Here is a 21,114-nt window from a genome sequence, read left to right as displayed (position 1 = left end):
GATCTTCTGACCCTTTTTTTTTGTTCTTGTTGCATTGTTTGTGTTTTTGATATTAGGCTATATAAGCTGTTTGTATATTTTGGGGATTAATTCCTTGTTAGTTGTATCATTTGCAACAATATTTCAATAATACTTGGGATTTTTTTGACATATACTCATGCTGACAAAATTATGTCAAAGATGCTATACAGAATAAAATGACAAGTTTTTTATTTGTTATAAAAGACTCCTCAGCCTGGGGACAGGTGTCAGACCAGGGACCTTAGACATCCCTGTCCCATTAACAAGGTCTTTCCCCAACAGCAAGGAGGCTTGCTGGGCACTGATCCTGTGATAGTCAGTGTGGGAACTCTTTCTCCCACATTCAGAATCTTCCTGAAACTTCCTGACCCAACTAGAAACATGTTGCTGAGGGCAGATTGTTGTGACCCTGATTCTGAGGACACACAGTGACCAGCATTTTTTAAGTGCTGACCAGTGTCCTTGAGGTTATAAATCCTCCCTGAGTGCCTCCTCCCAATGCCACATCTTATTTACTTATGATATCTGAAAATCATCTCATTTACTTATTACCTGAGTGCTCTGGACAAATATCTGAACTTATCTGAGCCTGTGAGCTGTCACAGGACCGGAGATGTGTTCCTGCTTCAGGAGTCTCTGGGTTTAGTAAGTGAAGCCCTTTGGATGTCCCCAGTGAGGCCACAAATGCTCCACAAACACATCTGTTCTCCAGAACCCATTCTTCAGGTGATGCTTCTGTTATGAATACTTGGCTCTACCACTGGCCCAGGCTTCTAGGAGTGCCCCTTCATGGCACCAGATTTTCCTAATTTTCTTTTTTAAAAGTAAGACTGTTCTTGGGGATAGAAAATAATTGAGGCTAGATACTAAGTTTTCTACAAGCTCATTTCTACATTTTAAATTTGAGCCACAGAAACTTGTTTACAATGAAATAAAAATGCATCAGTAGATAAGCATCAGTAACTCACCTGCTCTCACAAACACTGGATTTTTCATTCACCAGAAAGAAAAGCCATTAAATCAAAGCAAATGGATAAGGAAAATAAATTATACGGCAAACCTTGGAGATGTTGTGGGCTGGGTTCCAGATCACTGCAACAAAGCAAACATCACTATAAAGCAAGTCACACAGTATTTTTTTTGTTTCCCAGCGCATATAAAAGTTATACTTAAACTATACTATAGCTTAAGTATACTTAAACCTTTAATGCTATTAAAGGTTCAATAGCATTATATCTTTAAAATCCATGTACATACATTAATTTAAAAATAACAACTCTGATAGATTTTCTTAATGCAGGATTGCCACAAATCTTCAATTTGTAAACAAACATGCTGCTAAGTCACTTCAGTCATGTCTGACTCTGCAGCCCACCAGGCTGCAGCCCACCAGGCTCCCCCATCCCTGGGATCCTCCAGGCAAGAGCACTGGAGTGGGTTGCCATTATTTTCTTAATGCAGAATTGACACAAATCTTCAATTTGTAAAAAAACATAGTATTTGTAAAATGCAATGAAGTGAAATGCAATAAATAAAATGAGACACATCTATATATTTGTGGTCATAAGACTGGAACAAGCAGGTAACAAAACAAGAAATGCAATTATTTCACATATGCATTAGAAAAAAATGAGGTAACTGAATAACTGTTCACCTCTAGTGTTGCAATCTCTGGTATGGAGTTTTAAATGCATGCATACTTCCCACTGGCCTCACCATCTGAAAGAACAATTAGAGAAAAAAACAGACTAATAATGAGGCAGAGGCCCCTGCATCCCACTCAGGGATTTGTTTAGAGAGAAAAGTCTTGTTCTTACCGCCACCATTATATGAGATGCCAACCCCATTAAAAAGTGAATGCTTTCTTCCCCACTGGCCTTCAGAGTCCATGGGACCCCACAAATGATCTTGATATATACTGCCAGACTCATCAAAGTCTGTCCACAAGGATGAAGGAAGAACCTTTCTTGCCAGGATGACTCTCCCATGGGCTAACTCCATCCATCTGCTTTTATCTTCCTCTGATTCTCATCAAGACCTGGATGGACAGCTAGCCTCTGCATATTTCATTAATGTAAAAATTCCGGTGTCCTGTCCACTCTTTCTTTCCCTTGAGCCTTCTGCTTAGCAACATGTGGGGGAGAGGGGCTGCTCACTTACCTTCCTTCTCTACAGGGCTGGCAAATCTAAGAGGCTCCTTTTCAGAATCTGAGCAATAGAGCAGCCCCCGCCTCCTGCCAACTTGGGAAAAATATTTACCACTAATTTCTCTGCCTGAGTGTCATTTTGGGCCTTGAAATATTTTTGACTGATTTGCTATTGCTGTCCACACCTAAAGGCTAAAATCTGCTGTTCTAACAAAGTTCCTTTTCAGCTGGCTAAAAAGGCTTTGTGTGCCTCAGACATTTGCTCTGTGTATTTTCCTTCCTATGTACAGGGCTCTGAGGCTAAGCTCTTGATATGCAATACCTTATTAATTCTCAAAGTCTATGAGGAAAGTGTGACCATTATATCCACTTTACAGATGAAAAGTGAGGCTGAGAGGAGTAGAATGACAAACCCAGATCAGCCTCTTTCCAAAGCACATGTTCTTATTCTACACTTCAAATACAATCACGTTTTAAAAGCTGAGATATACATTTTACACTTAAAAAGCACAATTCAATGATATTTGAGTATATTTTTAGATAAGTACAGCCATTGAGAGTCAATTTTAGAATACTTTCATCACCTTAAAAAGAAACTTCATACCCTTTAGCTATCATTTGTTTTCCCTGCCCTCTCCAAACCCTAAGCAACTGCTCATCTACCTTCTGTCTCTGTTGAGTTCTCCACTCTGGACTTTCATATCACAGGAATCCTACAGTATATGGTCTTTGGTAATCTGGCTTTTTTCACATAATGTAATGTTTCAAGTTCTTCCATGTCATCTCATGTGTCAGTATTTCATTCTTTTTATGACTAATATTCCATGGTACAGATATACAACATTTTGGATTTGTTTCATTTTGTCTGAGCAAAAACTAAACTTTTATTATGTGTAAGCCACTATCATTGAGGTATTTTGGTTATACACAGCCAAAATAATGTTTAATAGATACATTCATACCATCTGCTGTTTCATTTGAGACCATGGCTAAGAACATAACAAGGCAATTAAAAGTGGAAGATGTTTTATGGGACTCTCTTGGTTGACAGCAGTAAATTAAACAAGACAGTGTGAAGGAAGGTTGTTGTGGGTCTGAGAACCACGTTTAGTCACAAGGCTGCCCCACGGCCCTTGGCAGAGGGCTGGGTAAGGTGGATCAGAGATTGTGGCACTCAGTCTCCAAAGCCCCTTCTCTGTGTTTCCTGTCTTCGCAAATGTACTTAGGAAACCCTGCAACTGGTCACCACCACGAAGTAAAGGACACAGATTCTAGGGCCATGGGAAAGGGGGATAGAGGGCCAAGAAAAGCCCTTTCTTCCTGAGCACAAGCCTAAGGAGGATTTAGGGGAAAGTATAGCAAAACACCCCTTGTGATGTCAAACCCACTTTCTGCACCTAAAGGAAGAGACTCTTACCCGCTATAGAAAGTGCAAACAATTCCCCTTTTAATAGAAGATGCACTAGTTGGATTGAACTTCCTTCACTTCCAATGCTGAAACCCAGAATTTCTGAAATTGAATTTTCTGCTAGAATTTAAACCTGGTTTTTGTTGACTACTCAGTGGAAGTGAAGCAGAAATTTTCCTGTATATGTTTGTAACTATAAAGCACATTTAAAATGTACATTATAAATCATAACTCTCTTGAGAATGATATGGCAAATTTACTTTCTCTTAAGACCCATCTTAAAACTTGTCTTATCAGCACACTCTTCTTCGGTTTAGATTTTCTTTCCTTCCATTATGTTACTGTGAGTCCCTGACTCTTCTGTTTACCACTATATCTCCAGCAACGATTAATATAATATTTTGCTGGGAAAGGGCTGGAAATGTCTTCTTATAGTCAGTTTGACATCGGCGAAAGGAGTCCATATGCTTCCTCAAGAAATAAATTTTTTGAGATCTTTTGATAAGACTAATGGCAAATTATTTGAAGAGAGTATTTAAAGTGTATACTGGCAGGAATTACACATTCAAGAGTAGTAAGCTTAATTGATCAAGAGATTTCTTTTTCAGATGAAGTGGTAACTTTAAGAAAATGTATTCAGTGAGAATGTGCTTTTAAAAATATATCTGAATGATTGATTTCCTCTATAACTCCTCCATAAAGAGGCTGCTTTGTTCCAGCTGAAATGAAGCCATCACTCAAGGACTATGAAAGGCATCATGGATGTGTCTGTAAAGAACTCAGCCAGAGAGACTGGTCCTTGTCCAAGCAGTATGCAACTCCCCTCCTAGGGTATGCAGAGCCACAAACAGAGGGCTCCACCTCCTCATTCTTCAATTGTTGATGTTTAGTCAGTCATGTCTGACTCTTTGCAACCCTATGGATTGTAGCCCACCAGGCTCCTCTGTTCATAGGATTTCCCAGACAAGAATATTGGAGTGGATTGTCACTTCCTTCTCCAGGTAATCTTCCTGGTCTGAGGATTGAACTCACATCTCCTGCTTGGCAGGCAGATTCTTTATTACTGAGCCACCTGGGAAGCCCCATTCTTCATTTTGGGTGGTTATATTTGCTGTGCTGAATTGTTTAGGTTGCCTTGCACTCCCCCACAAGAGGCCTCCAGAGTTTCTAGGACTTAGAGATGGTGGGTAACAGTGACAAGGTATGTGTGTATGTGTCTGTGTTGTGAGAGAGAGAGAGTGTGTGTGTGACATTTTGTTTATCCATGTACCCACTGTTTGATATTTGAGTTGTTTCTACCTTTTAGTTATTATGAATAATGTTGCTATAAACATTCGTGTGGGCTTCCCTGGTGGCCCAGTCAGTAAAGAATCTGCTTGTAATGCGGGAGACCTGGGTTTGATCCCCGGATTGGGAGGATCCCCTGAAGGAGGGAATGACAACCCACTCCAGTATTCTTGCCTGGAGAATCCCCATGAGCAGAGGAGCCAGGCAGGTTGCAGTCCATGGGGTTGCAAAGAATCGGACACGACTGAGTGACTAAGCACAAACATTCGTGTACAAGTTTCTGAGAACATATCTTTTCAGTTCTATTAGGCACATACCAAGAAGTAGAATTACTGGATTATAGGGTAATTCTATTTTGATCATAGAAATCATCTAAGGATCAGCTAGACTGCATTTTGGGCTTCCCTGATGGCTCAGCAGGTAAAGAATCTGCCTGCAGTGCTGGAGACACAGGAGATGTGGGTTTGATTATTGGTTCGGGAAGATCCCCTGGAGTTAGAAAATGGCAACCCACTCCAGTATTCTTGCCTGAAAAAATCCCATGGACAGAGGAGCCTGGCGGGCTATTGTCCAAAGGGTTGCAAAGAGTCTGACATGACTGAGCAGCTAAGCACAGCTTGGTGTGAGGTAAGGGTCTAACATCATTATTTGGCACCAAACTATCCAATGTTTTGAGCACTATTTGTTGGAAAGATTTTTCATTTTTCATTGAATAGCCGTGGCACCCTTGTTGAAATTAGTTGATCGTGTTGGCTTTTTCCTGGACTCTCAGTTTATTCCATTGATCTATACGTCTGTCCTTGTGCCAGTACCATATTATCTATGTTATTGTTGTTTTTTAATAACTTTTGAAATCTGGAAGTGTGAGTTCTCCTACTCCTCTTTTTCAGGATTAGTTTGGCTATCTTATATTCCTTAGAAAACTGTATTAAACTTGCCTGCTCTGACCTTGCTGAACTCATTTATTAGTTATAATAGTTTTTAAGTGGATTCTTTAAGATTTTCTATGTAGAAAATCATGTTATCAGCAGATTGTGATAGTTTTACTTCATTATTTATGATGGTTTATATTCCCTTTTCTTGCTTAATTGCCCTCACTAGAACCTCTAGGACAATGTTGAATAGAGGTCGTGAGAGTAGATATCCTTGTCTTGTTCTCGGCCTTAGGGGGAAATCATCCAGTCTTTCAACATTAAGTGTGATGTTAGATGTAGATTTTTCATTGATGTGCTTCATTAGATTGAGGGATTTCTATCTATTCTTTGTTTTTCAGCTGTATTTACTATAAAAGGCTATTAGATTTTGTAAAATACTTTTTCTGAATTTATTGACATAACCACTCTAGAGTCCAGTGATCTTTGTGCTTCAGACAGATACTAGTTTCAGTCAGTTATATTCATGTATTACTATGATATTATGATTTATAATAAGAAGTACATATTTAATCTTCATCCCCATTCCAGTCACAAAGCTCCTAAAACCCTTGGAATTTCCTAAGTTTGGAGAGCTTAGAAGGTGTCTTATGTTGATGGGATGCCTTTTAGAAAGCACGTAAGCCTGGGGCTGGTTTCCAGGGGAAGAGACCATGTGATTAGAACAGTGAGACTTTCAGTCCCACCTCCCAGCACTGGGGGAGGGGAGAGGGGCTGGAGGTTGAATCAGTTGCCAACTACCAATTATTTAACCAATTATAACTGTGTGATGAAGCTTCCAGTAAAAACAAAATGAAATAAAACTTGTTCAGAGAGTCCTGGGTTGATGAACACAGAAATCAGGGTAAGTGGCATGCCCAGCAAGATCATGGAAACTCCATGCATCTTTCCCACATACTTCGTCCTATGTGTCTCCTCCATCTGGCTGATCCTGAATTATGGCTTTTTGTAGTGAACTGGTAACCTACTAAGTAAAATGTTTCTCTGCATTTTGTGAGATACTCTAGCAAATTAATTTAACCTAAGGAGGGGATCATGGGATCTTTTGATTTAAGCCAGTTGGTCAGAAGCACAGTGACAACGCGAACTTGCATTTGGAGAGTCTGCACCCACAGTCAATGTCCCATGAGGTCCTGAGCTCTATCCATTGGACAGAGGGCTTACAAATGTCCCACATCCCCCAAGACACTGGTGCTAGGCTGCTTGCAACCCCAGAAAACTCTTATAAATTTCTGGCACTTAATGCAGGCTTTTACTTCCTATCCCCTTACTGTCAAGCCCGCTTTCACCCCTCGCCTTGTAAGAAGGGGGAATGACCTGGGATCTAAGTCCTTCCTCTAGAGCACAGTTCCCATCTGTGTGTCGAGCAAATTGTTGAGCTCTGGCCACTCCTTTCCAAGTGATGATAAGACAGCCAGGGTCACTTCCTCTTTTTTCCTTGGCCAACTTCCCTAAGTTTCCACGATAAAGCCTGCTCCCTATCCTATAGGAATTTTCAAGGACTTTTCCCCTGAAACCTGATATACAATAGTGGCAATCACAAAAGATCCACTTTGCAAAAGGGCACAAGACCCTGGAAACTGAGCAGTGGGTTCACAACAGTGATTTTCTTAAAGGACAGAAAACCAAAGGCACCAGGGCTATTTCTTCAGGTTCCACGCTGCCCATCACTGCCCCTCTCCAACAGGCATCCCTATGCTTCAACCCTGAACAATCATCTGTTTCCATTTTCCAGATTTTTTCTCTTGCCTCCACTTCTTCGAAAAAGATGTCCAAAAAGTCTGAGTATTTTCTTCTTTTTTCCTCTGCAATACAGATTAAACCATTACTACTTAATGATTAATTAAATCATGTAAATTTAATTACTACATTAAATCACTACAACTATTGCTGAAATTAAGGATATAGTGAAGAATGAGGAGTGGGAGACAGAGGGGTGGGTTCTGCCTGGGTTGGCTTTGTCCTGTTCCTAGAACATCCTAAGGAATTCTCAGAGGGTGGGAGCTGTGTGAACAGCAGAAGATAAAATGCTGAGACTGCTCTGTTGCTGGTGACCAGAGCGACAGAACTCAGTTTCAGAATGCTGGTAAGAATTAGTGGTAGCAGGAGAGGAAGCAGATCAGTACTGAGGGTAGGAGCAGGCAGAATCCTGTTTCGATATGCAGTTAGACCCAAGTCATAGCGGGAAGGTAAGAATGAAACTGTATTAAGTCCACACCACGTACAGGGCATTGTGCTAAGAGCTTGTACACATTCTTTCATGTACTCCTATAACCTGGAAGAGTGTTATAGTTTGGTAATGTAATGTTTAATTTAATGTTTGGTTCTGTTCATAACTACCTGGTTTGCACAGATGCATGCACCTGGCTTCAAGGGACATGAGGAAAAGGCTCTTTTAGTGTTGGGTGAAACCAGAGAGGAGAGAACACAAACTCTGTGCATTCACTTTTGTGAACCCTCCAAACAGGGGAAGTAATTCATCATGTTCATGGATGCCTAACTCTGGAGTAAAGCAAGGAAGTGCTTATCTCTAGGGATGGGAACCTTGTGATTTGTAGGGGACACAGGGATTCCTGGGGTGCAGGGGTGTTCTATCTAGTGACCTGTGGTGCTTATGTGGATGTTTCTTTATAATTCATTAAGCTATACATTAATTGTTATGTTCTTCCAGTATTGTTTTTCACAACTAAAAAGGTCTTTAACAGAGAATACTGTAAACGGCTTTGGAGCATAAAATGTTTCCAGCGTTTGGGGTTTTCCCTAGGATTTATTCCCAGATATGGGCAATAGAACAGATGGCGTGAACATTTTATGGTTCCTGATACACATTACATTTGCATTTCTACCACTACAAGTACGTTTAAACATGTGCCCAAATGACCATTAAGTGCTTGTATTTTTCTTTGTTGAACTATTTATACATATCTTTGAAAATTATTCACTAGAGAAATCCAGTCATGTTTAGGATGCTGACTACTAGCAGTTTGAAGGCAGAGAGGTGTCCATGGAGATGAAGCTACTAAAGACACCAAGCGGGGAGGGTGTAACTGGCGGGAGCAGCTGGTGTCCTTTCCCCAGGCCGCAGGTGCAGAGCTGTCAGAATCCTTTCTGTTTGGCTCCACCCATGGGAGAAATCTTGTTCACGCTTCAGAAGCAGGAGACCAGGCCTCTAACTTGTTTCTGACCTGCCTGGACACTGCCTGGATTCTGTGCCTGCCTGCAAACACAGCAAGTCAGGTGGCACTTTAGATAAGAAAGGGAGTGGTCTTGGAATTCTTTAGCCCCTGGAGGTCTGAACAATCCCGTGGAGTCTAACAAAATCCTATGGTTCACAATGTGAAACAAACAGCATTGTAAAAAGATTAAGGTAAAACCAGAGCTACATTTTTGCAGGCAAACTGATAATGGTATCAGTTTGCAGCCTGGGATTACAAGCTGAGCCCCCGAAACTGCAATTTGTAGTCTTGCCCATTGGATGGATGCATCCCCTGGGATCTTTTCCCAATTAGGACTCCAGATTGTTGCTAATGAGGGACTTCCCAGAGCTAAGTCTGCATGTTGGTTGGCCCAATTTTGTGATGTATGTGCTGTTACTTTTCTCTATTGTTCCTATTTCTCTTCTTTCATTGACTGCATATTGCAATTAAGTCCATTAATTCTCTATGATATATTGAAATTGTTTATGGTGTGTGACAAGCAGTTTGTTTTGTTAATGAATCCTTCAAACCTAAAACAAAACTAAAACTTTTGGTAAAACACCAGTGTTCACTGAAGCAGCTCATGGGACAAGACTTGGGATGCAGAGTGAACATACTTCGTATCTGCCTGAGAGGAGCAGGTCCAGAGGGGCTCAGACAAAATGAAACAAAGCAACTGAGACACAGAGCTGGATGAACACACACAATGGCGAAGGGTGGACAACACACACAGGCAGAAGGTGGAAAGGAGCGCTTGAGCTGGGCCAGATTATTATTATTGGCAAATTCAGACTTAAATTGAAGAAAGTGGGGAAAACCACTAGACCAATATAGGTATGACCTAAATTGAATCCCTAACGATTATACAGTGGAAGTGAGAAATAAATTTAAGGGACTAGATTTGATAGACAGAGAACCTGATGAACTATGGACAGAGGTTCGTGACACTGTACAGGAGACAGGGGTCAAGACCATCCCCATGGAAAAGAAATGCAAAAAAGCAAAATGGCTGTCTGGAGACGCCTTACAAATAGCTGTGAAAAGAAGAGAAACCAAAAGCAAAGGAGAAAAGGAAAGATATAGCCATTTGAATGCAGAGTTCCAAAGAATAGCAAGAAGAGATAAGAAAGCCTTCCACAGTGATCAGTGCAAAGAAATAGTGCAAAGAAAACAATAGAATGGGAAAGATTAGAGATCTCTTAAAGAAAATTAGAGATACCAAAGGAACATTTCAGGCAAAGAGGGAATCAATAAAGGACAGAAATGGTATGGACCTAACAGAAGCAGAAGATACTAAGAAGAGGTGGCAAGAATACACAGAAGAACTGTACAAAAAAGATCTTCATGACTCAGATAATCACGATGGTGTGATCACTCACCTAGAGCCAGACATCCTGGCATGTGAAGTCAAGTGGGCCTTAGAAAGCATCACTATGAACAAAGCTGGTGGAGGTGATGGAATTCCAGTTGAGCTATTTCAAATCCTGAAAGATGATGCTGTGAAAGTGCTGCACTCAATATGCCAGCAAATTTGGAAAACTCAGCAATGACCACAGGTCTAGCAAAGGTCAGTTTTCATTCCAATCCCTAAGAAAGACAATGCCAAAGAATGCTCAAACTACTGCACAATTGCACTCATCTCACACGCTGGTAAAGTAAAGCTCAAAATTCTCCAAGCCAGGCTTCAACCATACATGAACCATAAACTTCCAGAAGTTCAAGCTGATTTTAGAAAAGGCAAAGGAACCAAAGATCAAATTGCCAACATCTGCTGGATCATGGAAAAAGCAAGAGAGTTCCAGAAAAACATCTATTTCTGCTTTATTGACCATGCCAAAGCCTTTGACTGTGTGGATCACAAGAAACTGTGGAAAATTCTTCAAGAGATGGGAATACCAGACCACCTGACCTGCCTCTTGAGAAATCTGTATGCAGGTCAGGAAACAACAGTTAGAACTAGACATGGAACAACAGACTGCTTCCAAATAGGAAAAAGAGTGCATCAAGGCTGTATATTGTCACCGTGCTTATTTAACTTATATACAGAGTACATCATGAGAAATGCTGGGCTGGATGAAGCACAAGCTGGAATTAAGATTGCTGGGAGATACATCAATAACCTCGGATATGCAGATGACACCACCCTTATGGCAAAAAGTGAAGAACTAAAGAGCCTCTCAATGAAAGTGAAAGAGAAGAGTGAAAAAGTTAGCTTAAAGCTCTACATTCAGAAAACTAAGATCATGGCATCTGGTCCCATAACTTCATGGCAAATAAATGGAGAAACAGTGGAAACAGTGACAGACTTTATTTTTTGGGGCTCTAAAATCACTGCAGATGGTGACTGCAACCATGAAATTAAAAGATGCTTACCCCTTGGAAGAAAAGTTATGACCAACCTAGACAGCATATTCAAAAGCAGAGACGTTACTTTGCCAACAAAGGTCCATTTAGTCAAGGCGATGATTTTTCCAGTAGTCATTTATTGATGTGAGAGTTGGACTATAAAGAAAGCTGAGCGCCGAAGAATTGATGCTTTTGAACTGTGGTGTCGGAAAAGGCTAGGATTGCAAGATCTATCCAGTCCATTGTAAAGGAAATCAGTCCTGAATATTCATTGGGAGAACTGATGTTGAAGCTGAAACTCCAATATTTTGGCCACCTGATGTGAAGAGCTGATTCATTTGAAAAGACCCTGATGCTGGAAAAGATTGAAGGCAGGAGGAGAAGGGGATGACAGAGGGTGAGACTGTTGGACATCATCACCGATTCAATGGACGTGAGTTTGATGGACTGGGAGGCCTGGCATGCTACAATCCATGGGATTGCAAAGAGTTGGACACGACTGAGAGACTGAACTGAATTGAACTGAAAGATACTGGCTCCTTGGAAGAAAAGGTATGACAAATCTAGACTGTGTATTAAAAAGCAGAGACATCACTTTGCAAACACAGGTCTGTATAGATGAAGCTATGGCTTTTCCAGTAGTCATGTATGGATATGATAGTTGGATCATAAAGCAGGTTGAGTGCTGAAGAACTATGGTGGTGAAGAAGATTTTTGAGAGTTCCTTAGACAGCAAGGAGATCAAACCAGTCAATCCTAAGGAAATCAACTCTGAATATTGGTTGGAAGGACTGATGCTGAAGCTGAAGGTCCAATACTTTGGCCACCTGATGAGAAGAGCCGACTCACTGGAAAAGACCTTTATGCTGGGAAAGATGGAGAGCAGGAGGAGAAAGGGATGACAGAGGATAAGATGGTTGGATGGCATCACTGATTCGGTGGACATGAGTTTGAGCAAACTCCGGAAGATAGTGGACAGGTAAGCCTGACGTGCTAGAGTCTGTGGAGTTGCAAAGAGTCGGCCATGACTGAGTGACTGAATCACAACAGCAATAAGAAGTTTAGACATGGGGAGTAGGGTGGGAGGAGAAGCTAAAAGAGCTGTGAGCAAATAGGGAACTGCATGGAATGGGTGAAATGTCAGGCATGTTTGAGATTAGTCTTGGATGTCATGCTCAGAGTTAAACTTTACCTTGTAAGTTGGCATTTTCCAAAGTATGTTATAACTTGACTCAGACACTAATTTAGTAAAGCTCAGGAAGGATTTGCTTGAAAAAATAAGAAGGAACATGGAATCCCAAGGTTATGTATGTTGTGACATACCAGATTAAAGAATTTAAACTGATGTTCCCACAGCAGTAGGGATTGTGACTATCTCAGAAGGGACCAGTCTATACATTTCCCAGAGTTTTCTGAATTTGTGCCCCATCTCCTTTCTTGGGAAGTATTTCTCAGAACTGCTGGTCTGGAGCACGCTGATGGAGCACAGTGGGAATTGCTGATGTAGGTGAACTGGATGCCAGCTGTGGTACAGTGCGTGCAGGAGATAAGCTATGTTCTGTTCTTCCCATGAGCCCTCACCTTCCTCTCCACTTTCCCCCTTCAGTAGCTCATCAGAAATGTGATCCTTTCAATGAAACCCTACTATATTGTCAGTAGCACAACCACATCTCTGCATGAAACGTGAGCTGTTTGAGGTAGACCTGTCTGCCCCCACCACAGACCCTCTTCCATGGTACACTGGTTCCTTCTACATGTATTAATGAGCCCCTGTGTGCTGTGCTGTGCTTTACTCAGTCGCTCAGTGATGTCAGACTCTGTGACCCCGTGGACTGTAGCCCACCAGGCTCCTCTGTCCACGGGATTTTCAGGCAAGAATACAGAGTGGGTTGCCATTTCCTCCTCCAGGGGTTCTTCCTGACTCAGGGGTTGAACTCGCATTTCCTGCATCTTCTGCATTATAGGCAGATTCTTTACAACTGAGCCATAGTGGGGAGTCCTAATGAGCCTCTACGGTATACCAGTGCCCCAAGTGCTTAGGGTACAACCACGAATGAATCCAAAAAATACTCTATCTCCATCATTCCAATAGAAGGACAGGGACACTACACAACAGTCATGATAAATAAGGAAATGGTATAGTGTGTTAGGGGATAAGGCTCAGGAGAGTGGTTTCAGTTTTACATCAGGAGGTCAGAACAGGCTTCATCAAAGAGAAGACCTCTGAGGAAAGACTGGGAGGAGATGATGGAGTAGATATCTTAAGGAATAGTTTTCCTGGCAGAGGCAACAACTCTTGTAATGGCCCTTGAGGGGACTGTATGTTCCAGGAACAGGAGGCCAGTGTGGCTGAGGCAAGAGCCATAAGAGAGTCTGAGATCAGAGCAGAAACAGGGAGCCAGGTCAGGTCCATCTAGACCTGGAACCTCACAATGCCCATGCCAGAAGGGGCCTCGAAGATTTGCATGATGATCCACCACTTGCTGGTCAGATGAGAAAATGAGGTGGACAGGGTTGACAGGCACTGAAATAGACCCTGGTTCCTGTGCAGTTTCTCAAACCCAGCTCTTGCTAGTGAGGACCCTGCCTGGGTCCTGTGCAGGGCTGTGCCCTCCACTCTGTCCAGACGTCCAGGAAAGACCAACCAGGTGGCCACAACCGCGGGTCAGAGACTGGGTGGCTGCCGTTGCAGCACTGCCACCAGGGGGCGCCGGGCCAGCGCGCAGCTTCTCCCTTCATCCCTGGAAACTCCCCGATCGGCTCCTCAGGACTGCCCCCACCTGACCCCAGCTCCGGCCCCCGCGGTGGTTCCTTCCCACCCAGGCTTGTCCGCTTTTGTCTCAACTAACCTCCGGCTCACTCCTCTCTCTCTCCGCCTTCCCCCGCCCCTCTTACCTCTGCCCGAGCTGTGGGGTGAGACAGCCCGGCCTGAAGAAGAGCTCTGAAAAGGGGACCCCCCCACCCGGATTTTGAGGGGCGGAGGAGTGGGAGATGCGGAGGGGCGGCTGCGGGCGGGGGCGGGGGCGGGGCGGGGTGGAGTGTGCGCATCACCCGAGTTGTCTACCCTGCTCCCCCGGGGCGGGCTCTTGCTCCTTCCCTGTTGTTTGCTGCTGAGGGGTCTCCGGGGGCTCGTTTGGAGCCAGGGAACAGGGCAACCTGGGAGTAAGGGCCGAAGAGAGATTCAGAGAGGAGGTGGGGGGACTCTGCCCGCCAGAGCCCCTGGGAAAGGAGGCTGCCTCTCCCCCTACCCTCACTCGCAGGGTTTATCGCCTTTCATCAGCCACAGCCCCGGGAGGGGACTGAGGCACCAGAGGAAGGCTTCCAGGCACCTCCTTTCCTGCCTCTGGTTCCTGGAAGTGTCAGGACCAGGACAAGCAGGGGGTGGACACACCGCTCTGCTCCGGGCCGCCCAGGAGCCCACAGGGCTGAGGCGGCGCTGCTGCAGCCCCTTATCAAGGCTCTGTGCCCAGGCCACACCCGCCTGGCACACACAACCAGCCCGGAGAGGAGAGACGTCCAGAGAGCCCCCTCCCCACTGCTCCACAGCCTGGGGGGCCGAATCCAGCTTGGGGTGATGCAGGTCTCCCCCCACCGCCCTCCAGTGCCTCCGACTGGTCCCCACCCTGACCTGGGGTTGCTTTCTGGGCCTCTGAGGCCTGAACCCCGAACCTGAAGAGTAGAGATCAGCGGGAGTCCCCAGGCGCCTCCCCTGAACTTTGGTCTGGCTGAATGGAGCAAGGTTCCCCTCTCCAAGGGCAGACTTCCTGCTGGCCAGAGGCCGGGGAAATCCCAGAAGCCAGCTTCCCCTGCCCCACAGGGACTCCCAGCGGCCAGGCCAGGGCAGGGAGCTTCTGGGCCCTCCCACAGCAGAGGGAGTGCCAGGCAGGGGGAGAGTCCAGAGCACTGGGGGCAGGGCTGGGGCTGGGGCCTGCCAAGGACAGAGGACTGGGCGAGAGAGGAGCTGGGGAGACCAAGGAGCAGGGCCAGAAGCCCAGGAGGGAGGGAGAGGGGACTCCCTTCACCCTTCACTTCTGGGTATCAGGCTGTATCACTGTTATCCTGCTCAGGGGAGAGGGTGAGGGCACAGTGGAGGTGGGCAGCCAGGAGACACAGAGAGGTGGGTGCCGGGTTTGCCTGTCAGGCCTAGGAGGAGGGGATCTGATCGTGATGGGCTGAGGTGGAGAGGAGACAGCTGGCAAGACCCACTTTCTCCCATGGGCTGGAACGTGGTGGTCCCGCCTGCCCCCACCCCTACCCCCACCACACACAGTCTGCTGGGGGGAGGAAAATAGGACAGGGGGGAAGGACAGAGTGAGAGGGAGGGTGTCCTCGTGGCAGAAGGCAAAGTCCCACCCCAACCTCCCATCCCCTACCCAGGCACCCTCCCACCCACCCCAAACCCCCCCCGCAGGAGAGAAGGCAGCACACAGGGGCTGGTGCTGGGCATTTCGGTGGTTATTCTTGTCCTGTTTCCCTAGAGATCTTGCCCCCTCACAACAGCTGTGGTGGGTTCCTCCTCCAGCTCATCCCTGCATTCCAAGGCTCCTCATCCCCTCCACAATGGCCAGAAACCCTTTTCTGGGCTCTGTTAGGTGGCTGCATAAGTGTTCTAAACACTGTGGTTTCCTGGGTGTGCCTCAGGTCTTCCATTAGTAACAAGTCCAGGGCAGGGACCTTGACCTCAGGTCACAAGCCAGTCCATGTGGAGAGGGGATGGGGGAGCCACCAATGGATTTTTACAGCTCCAGATCCTAATGAAAGATTCCCTGTCTCTCCATCACAACCTGCCCAAACCTAACCTTACATCTCTCCTTTCTCCACTTTCTTCTCAAATCCAGGCCATCAGCTTCTCTCAACTTCCTTGTCTTCACCAACTGGTCTACCCTTCTCCCACTCACTGAGGCTGGAAACCTGGAGTCATCTTCATTCCTTCCTCCAACAGCACAGATACAGGCTCACATCCAGCCCTGCCTTTTTCAGGGCTCCAACCCAGGTCACAAAAGATAAGTAAGGCAGTGACCTTGCCCTCAAGGGCGTCACCACAGTGTTCCTGCTGCTGCTGCTAAGTTGCTTCAGTTGTGTCCGACTCTGTGCGACCCCAGAAATGGCAGCCCACCAGGCTCACCACCCCTGGGATTCTCCAGGCAAGAACACTGGAGTGGGTTGCCATTTCCTTCTCCAATGCATGAAAGTGAAAAGTGAAAGTGAAGTTTCTCAGTCGTGTCCAACTCTTCACGACCCCATGAACTGCAGCCTACCAGGCTCCCTCATCCATGAGATTTTCCAGGCAAGAGTACTGGAGTGGGTTGCTATTGCCTTCTCCCACTGTGGTGTTAGTCGCACTGTAATAAGTTCTATACTGGAAGGCCTGAGAGCTTTGGAGTCAGAGAGCTGCATTTCCACTGGGGGCGTGAGGAAGGCAGCCTGGACTGTTTCTGTGCTTCCTTCATGGAAAGGACGAAGTTCTGCTCACCAGTGACTGGCTGGGGGACTTGGACAAGTTACCTCGCCTCTGAGCTTTTGTTTCCACAACAATATGGGGATGGTAAACTCTTGCAGGATTTGGGAGGATTAGCTGTGATGATAGCTAACATTTATAACCCTTATTAGGTACCGAGCCCTCTCCTAAGAGTTCTATAGGGACTTTTCCCTCTTTGTTGACAGCTGCCTAACCTGGGGTCTGAAAGCTTCGAACTTTTCAGAGCCTCAGACCAAGACTCTGGGGCTGGGCTGATAGATGCAGAAACTGTGAAAGAGTTGTTAACCAAAACTTTAGAAATGGAGATCTGATTGAAATAAAAAGGTAATTATTGGAGACTTGTTAGGACGGCAGCCCAGGAGATACAGATTCAAGAAGTACTTGAAACTGTTGTGCCCTTAACCTCTAGCCCAGAAAGGAGGACTTGGAGGAGGAAAGGGCAAGGAATGGATGAGGGGGAGGAAGAGGTGGAAAGATAGGGAAAATAAGAGGAAGTAGCAAGTGAAACAGAAAAAAGGAAGTGGGTATTATAGCTGCATACCTGCACACACCCTTATGTCCACAGCAGCACTACCCACAAAAGCCAAAACTCAAAAACAACCTAAATGCCCATCAACAGATGAGTGGAAAAAAAAATCTGGGGTATATATACCACTTAGCCATAATAAAGGATGAAATAATGCCACTTCTAGATTATCATACTCAGTGAAGTAAGTCAGAAAGATAAAGATAAATACTATATGATATCTCTTATATATGGAATCTAAAACATGACACAAACTTATCTGCAAACCAAAACAAGCAAACACAGAGAACAAATTTGTGGTTGCCAAAGGGGAGGGGCTGAGGGGAGGGATGGATTGGGAGTTTGGGACCAGCAGGAGCAAATTATTATATAGAAAATGGATAAACAACAAGATCCTATCACAGGGAACTATATCCAATACCCTGTAATAAACCATAATGCTAAAGAAACTAGTTATTTAAAGAAATACACACAAAAAAAGAAGTACTTGAATTTTGTTCCATGGGACAACTAATGGGGGAGGTTTATGAAGTCAAAACCTCCAAGGTTATAGTTAGTTACAAGAGTTCTCAAGAATTATAAGCAAAGTTGGCAAGAAGTAAGGGTGCTGGTTAGGGAAGGATTGGTTGAGGTCTGAAAAGTTTGTACAGTTACAAGGGGAGATCTTAAGATCTTGTAGCTGGCAGATATTCAAAATGCCCTGGTGATGTCCTTAGGTCTGGTACAGTTCAAAAAAAGTTCAGGTTCTTAGTTGTGCAGAAACATGTCTGAGACCAGATCCTCAAATGCCAACTAACTCCATTTTTGTGTTAATTATGATTCAGTTCAGTTCAGTTGCTCAGTCGTGTCTGACTCTTTGCCACCCCATGAATTGCAGCACGCCAGGCCTCCCTGTCCACCACCAACTCCCAGAGTTCACTCAAACTCACGTCCAGCGAGTCGGTGATGCCATCCAGCCATCTTATCCTCTGTTGTCCCCTTTTCCTCCTGCCCCCAATCTCTCCCAGCATCAGAGTCTTTTCCAATGAGTCAACTCTTCGCATGAGGTGGCCAAAGTACTGGAGTTTCAGCTTTAGCATCATTCCTTCCAAAGAACACCCAGGGCTGATCTCCTTCAGAATGGACTGGTTGGATTACTTTATTGTAATTTCAACTTGTCATCAGAGTGGGGAGAAGTGCCCCCACGGGCACTGCCACACAACCCCCCAGCCCCATTGCCCAGTTATGGTTATGGAACAAAACACTGAGAAACCACAGTCCTTCCAGCTAAAGGTACACAGATCAGAGTTCAGGGCTGTCAGCACCTGGAAGTTTAAAGGGGAAAAAATCTGAAAGCATGACAATCTAAAAGGCATGAGATCCAAGTTACAAAGTAAATTGTCTAAATCCCTGGGTGGAAGCTAGACATATAAGAGGGAGACCATATAAAAGTAGGGATATAGCAGAGAAAAATCTGTTACTGACAGATAAAGATACAAAAAAAAAAATCAGACCTGTGAATCTTTTTTAAAAAAACTGAATTCATACCCCATTGTTGTACAGCTTGTTGGTAAAAAGCTGAAGCCAGATAGGCTTGAAGAACAGAGTCCAAATCTGGCAGAACAACTCACAAAAATGAGAGATTACTGACAAGTAAGGAAGCTAGTGATGAACAACTTCTGAAAATGAATGAATAATTTGAAAGACACTTCACTGAAGGGCAAATTGCAAAGAAGCACATGAAAGGTGGAAAAAGTGCTTACATCATTAATTATTAGAGAAATGCAAATTAAAATCACACATTACACAACCCTATCATGGCTAATACAAGAAGACCAAAAATGCCAATTGTTGGAGAGGATTTGGAGCAACTAGAATTTTCACGCATTGCTGGAGGTACTGAAGATGGCCCATCCACTCTGGGAATTTGGCAATTTCTTATCATTTTAAATGTACACTTATCATATAACTCACTGTTCTACTCAAATATGGACTCAACAGTCCTAAAAAAATGAAAAGCAAGGATGAGATTAGGTAACACAATACAGGTACCCAGAAAGCAAAATTTAATTCCCAGGGTTGACTTGGGTGACCTGAGAGTTGGTATCTCCTTAAATTTTGTACCTTACATGTCTTCCTTGCCTCACCCTAGTCCTAGTTTTGAGAAAACACGTCTACACAAAGACAGGCATCTTCTTAGTGTCTTTATTGTGTTAGTTGTGTTAGCTGCTCAGTCATGTCTGACTCTTTGTGACCCCATGGACTGCAGCCCGCTAGGCTCCTCTGCCCATGGAATTTCCCAATCAAGAATACTGGAGTGGGTTGCCATTTCCTCCTCCAGGCAATCTTCCAGACCTAGGGATTGAATCTGGGTCTCCTCCATTGCAGGCAGGCACTTTACCCTCTGACCCACCAGGGAAGCCATAGTGTCTTTATTGCTAACAGTCAAACTCTGGAAGCAACCCACGTGTCTACCAACTGGTAAACTGATAATCACACTGTGGTACATTCATACAGTGGAATAATACACAGCAACAAAAAGAAATGAGAAATGAACAACCAATACACACAAAAACATGGTGGACTCTCCAGTGCTTATGCCAAATGAAAGAAGTCAGACACAAAAGACTACACACGGTAAGATTCCATTCACATAAACTCTAAGGAAGGACAAAATTAGAGTGTCAGAAAGTAGATCAGCGTGGCCTGGATCAAACGGGATCCAGAGGAAGGGGACTGGTCACAAAGGGATACAGGAAGTTTTGAAGTGATTGAAACAGCTTTATTGATTGTGGTAGTGGCTACCTCATTGTATACATTTGAGTAAATGTGTGAATGAATAAATACATCCTTTAAAGGCAAACCGAATTTGTTGAATTCCCAAAAAAAGGCTTAGAAGCCCTGAGTCTCAAGGACAAACACAGACTGTACTGGGAACTGACCCAAATGCCAGACAAGTATTTATTCAGAATCCTCTTCTTTTCACCAAATAAGGACAGAGTGAGAGGTAGTGTCCTGGGCTCATCAGTGATGAACAAGGAATCATCCATGGAGCATACACCTGAAGGGACAACCTCGTGGTAAAGAAAGACACACACCCATCCTTAATTACAAATAGCACATGCTTCAGAGGCAAAGTAAAGGATGCCAGTGACCAGATCTAGTAAGATGAAGCTGGGATTTGGAAGAAAATGTAGGCTTAGGGGTAAGAGGGAGCAAGGTTCATTTTTCAGGACTGACCCATTCTTTATTGAGACCTGACCTGCCTCTTGAGAAACCTGTATGCAGGTCAAGAAGCAACAGTTAGAACTGGACATGGAACAACAGACTGGTTCCAAATAGGAAAAGGAGTACATCAAGGCTGTATATTGTCACTCTGCTTATTTAATTTATATGCATAATACATCATGAGAAATGCTGGGCTGGAGGAAGCACAAGCTGGAATTAAGATTACCAGGAGAAATATCAAAAACCTCAGATATGCAGATGACACCACCCTTATGGCAGAAAGTGAAGAGAAACTAAAAAGCCTCTAAATGAAAGTGGAAGAGGAGAGTGAAAAAGTTGGATTAAAGCTCAACATTCAGAAAACTAAGATTATGGCATCTGGTCCCATCACTTCATGGCAAATAGATGGGAAAACAGTGGAAACAGTGGCTGACTTTATTTTTCTGGGCTCCAAAATCACTACAGGTGGTGATTGCAGCCATGAAATTAAAAGACCCTTATTGGACTTCCCTGGTGGCTCAGATGGTAAAGCATCTGTCTACAATGGGGTAGACCTGGGTTTGA

General features: G+C 44.3%; 1 protein-coding gene and 1 long non-coding RNA gene across 4 annotated transcripts in view; one reads left to right on the top strand and one right to left on the bottom strand.

Annotated features, from left to right (window-relative positions):
* The window catches only part of LOC113884642 (CD48 antigen-like), an 89,672-nt gene extending 73,299 nt beyond the window's left edge, over positions 1 to 16,373 (top strand). The window contains exon 6 of one of the 2 annotated variants that reach the window (XR_003508961.1): positions 16,177 to 16,373. Coding sequence is in view for 1 of the 2 variants with exons in the window: in XM_027529425.1 (XP_027385226.1) it covers positions 16,177 to 16,239 (63 nt within the window). In the remaining variant the exon portion in view is untranslated. The remainder of the gene's footprint in view (positions 1 to 16,176) is intronic. The other variant, XM_027529425.1, reaches the window with a different exon arrangement.
* On the bottom strand, positions 10 to 2,269 carry LOC113884663. Of its 2 annotated transcripts, none has more exons than XR_003508965.1 (3): positions 2,182 to 2,269; positions 1,676 to 1,740; positions 10 to 1,113 (listed from the first exon to the last, which is right to left on the bottom strand). It is a non-coding gene; the product is annotated as an uncharacterized LOC113884663 (long non-coding RNA). The 2 variants fall into 2 exon arrangements; XR_003508966.1 differs by lacking the exon at positions 2,182 to 2,269 and adding an exon at positions 1,839 to 2,175.
* Positions 16,374 to 21,114: the final 4,741 nt, after the last annotated feature.

This window comes from Bos indicus x Bos taurus, chromosome 3 (genome assembly GCF_003369695.1).
Source record: "Bos indicus x Bos taurus breed Angus x Brahman F1 hybrid chromosome 3, Bos_hybrid_MaternalHap_v2.0, whole genome shotgun sequence".
Taxonomy (NCBI): domain Eukaryota; kingdom Metazoa; phylum Chordata; class Mammalia; order Artiodactyla; family Bovidae; genus Bos; species Bos indicus x Bos taurus.
The sequence above is the reverse complement of the archived record's forward strand: the minus strand, read 5'-3'. Positions and strand labels throughout refer to the sequence as shown.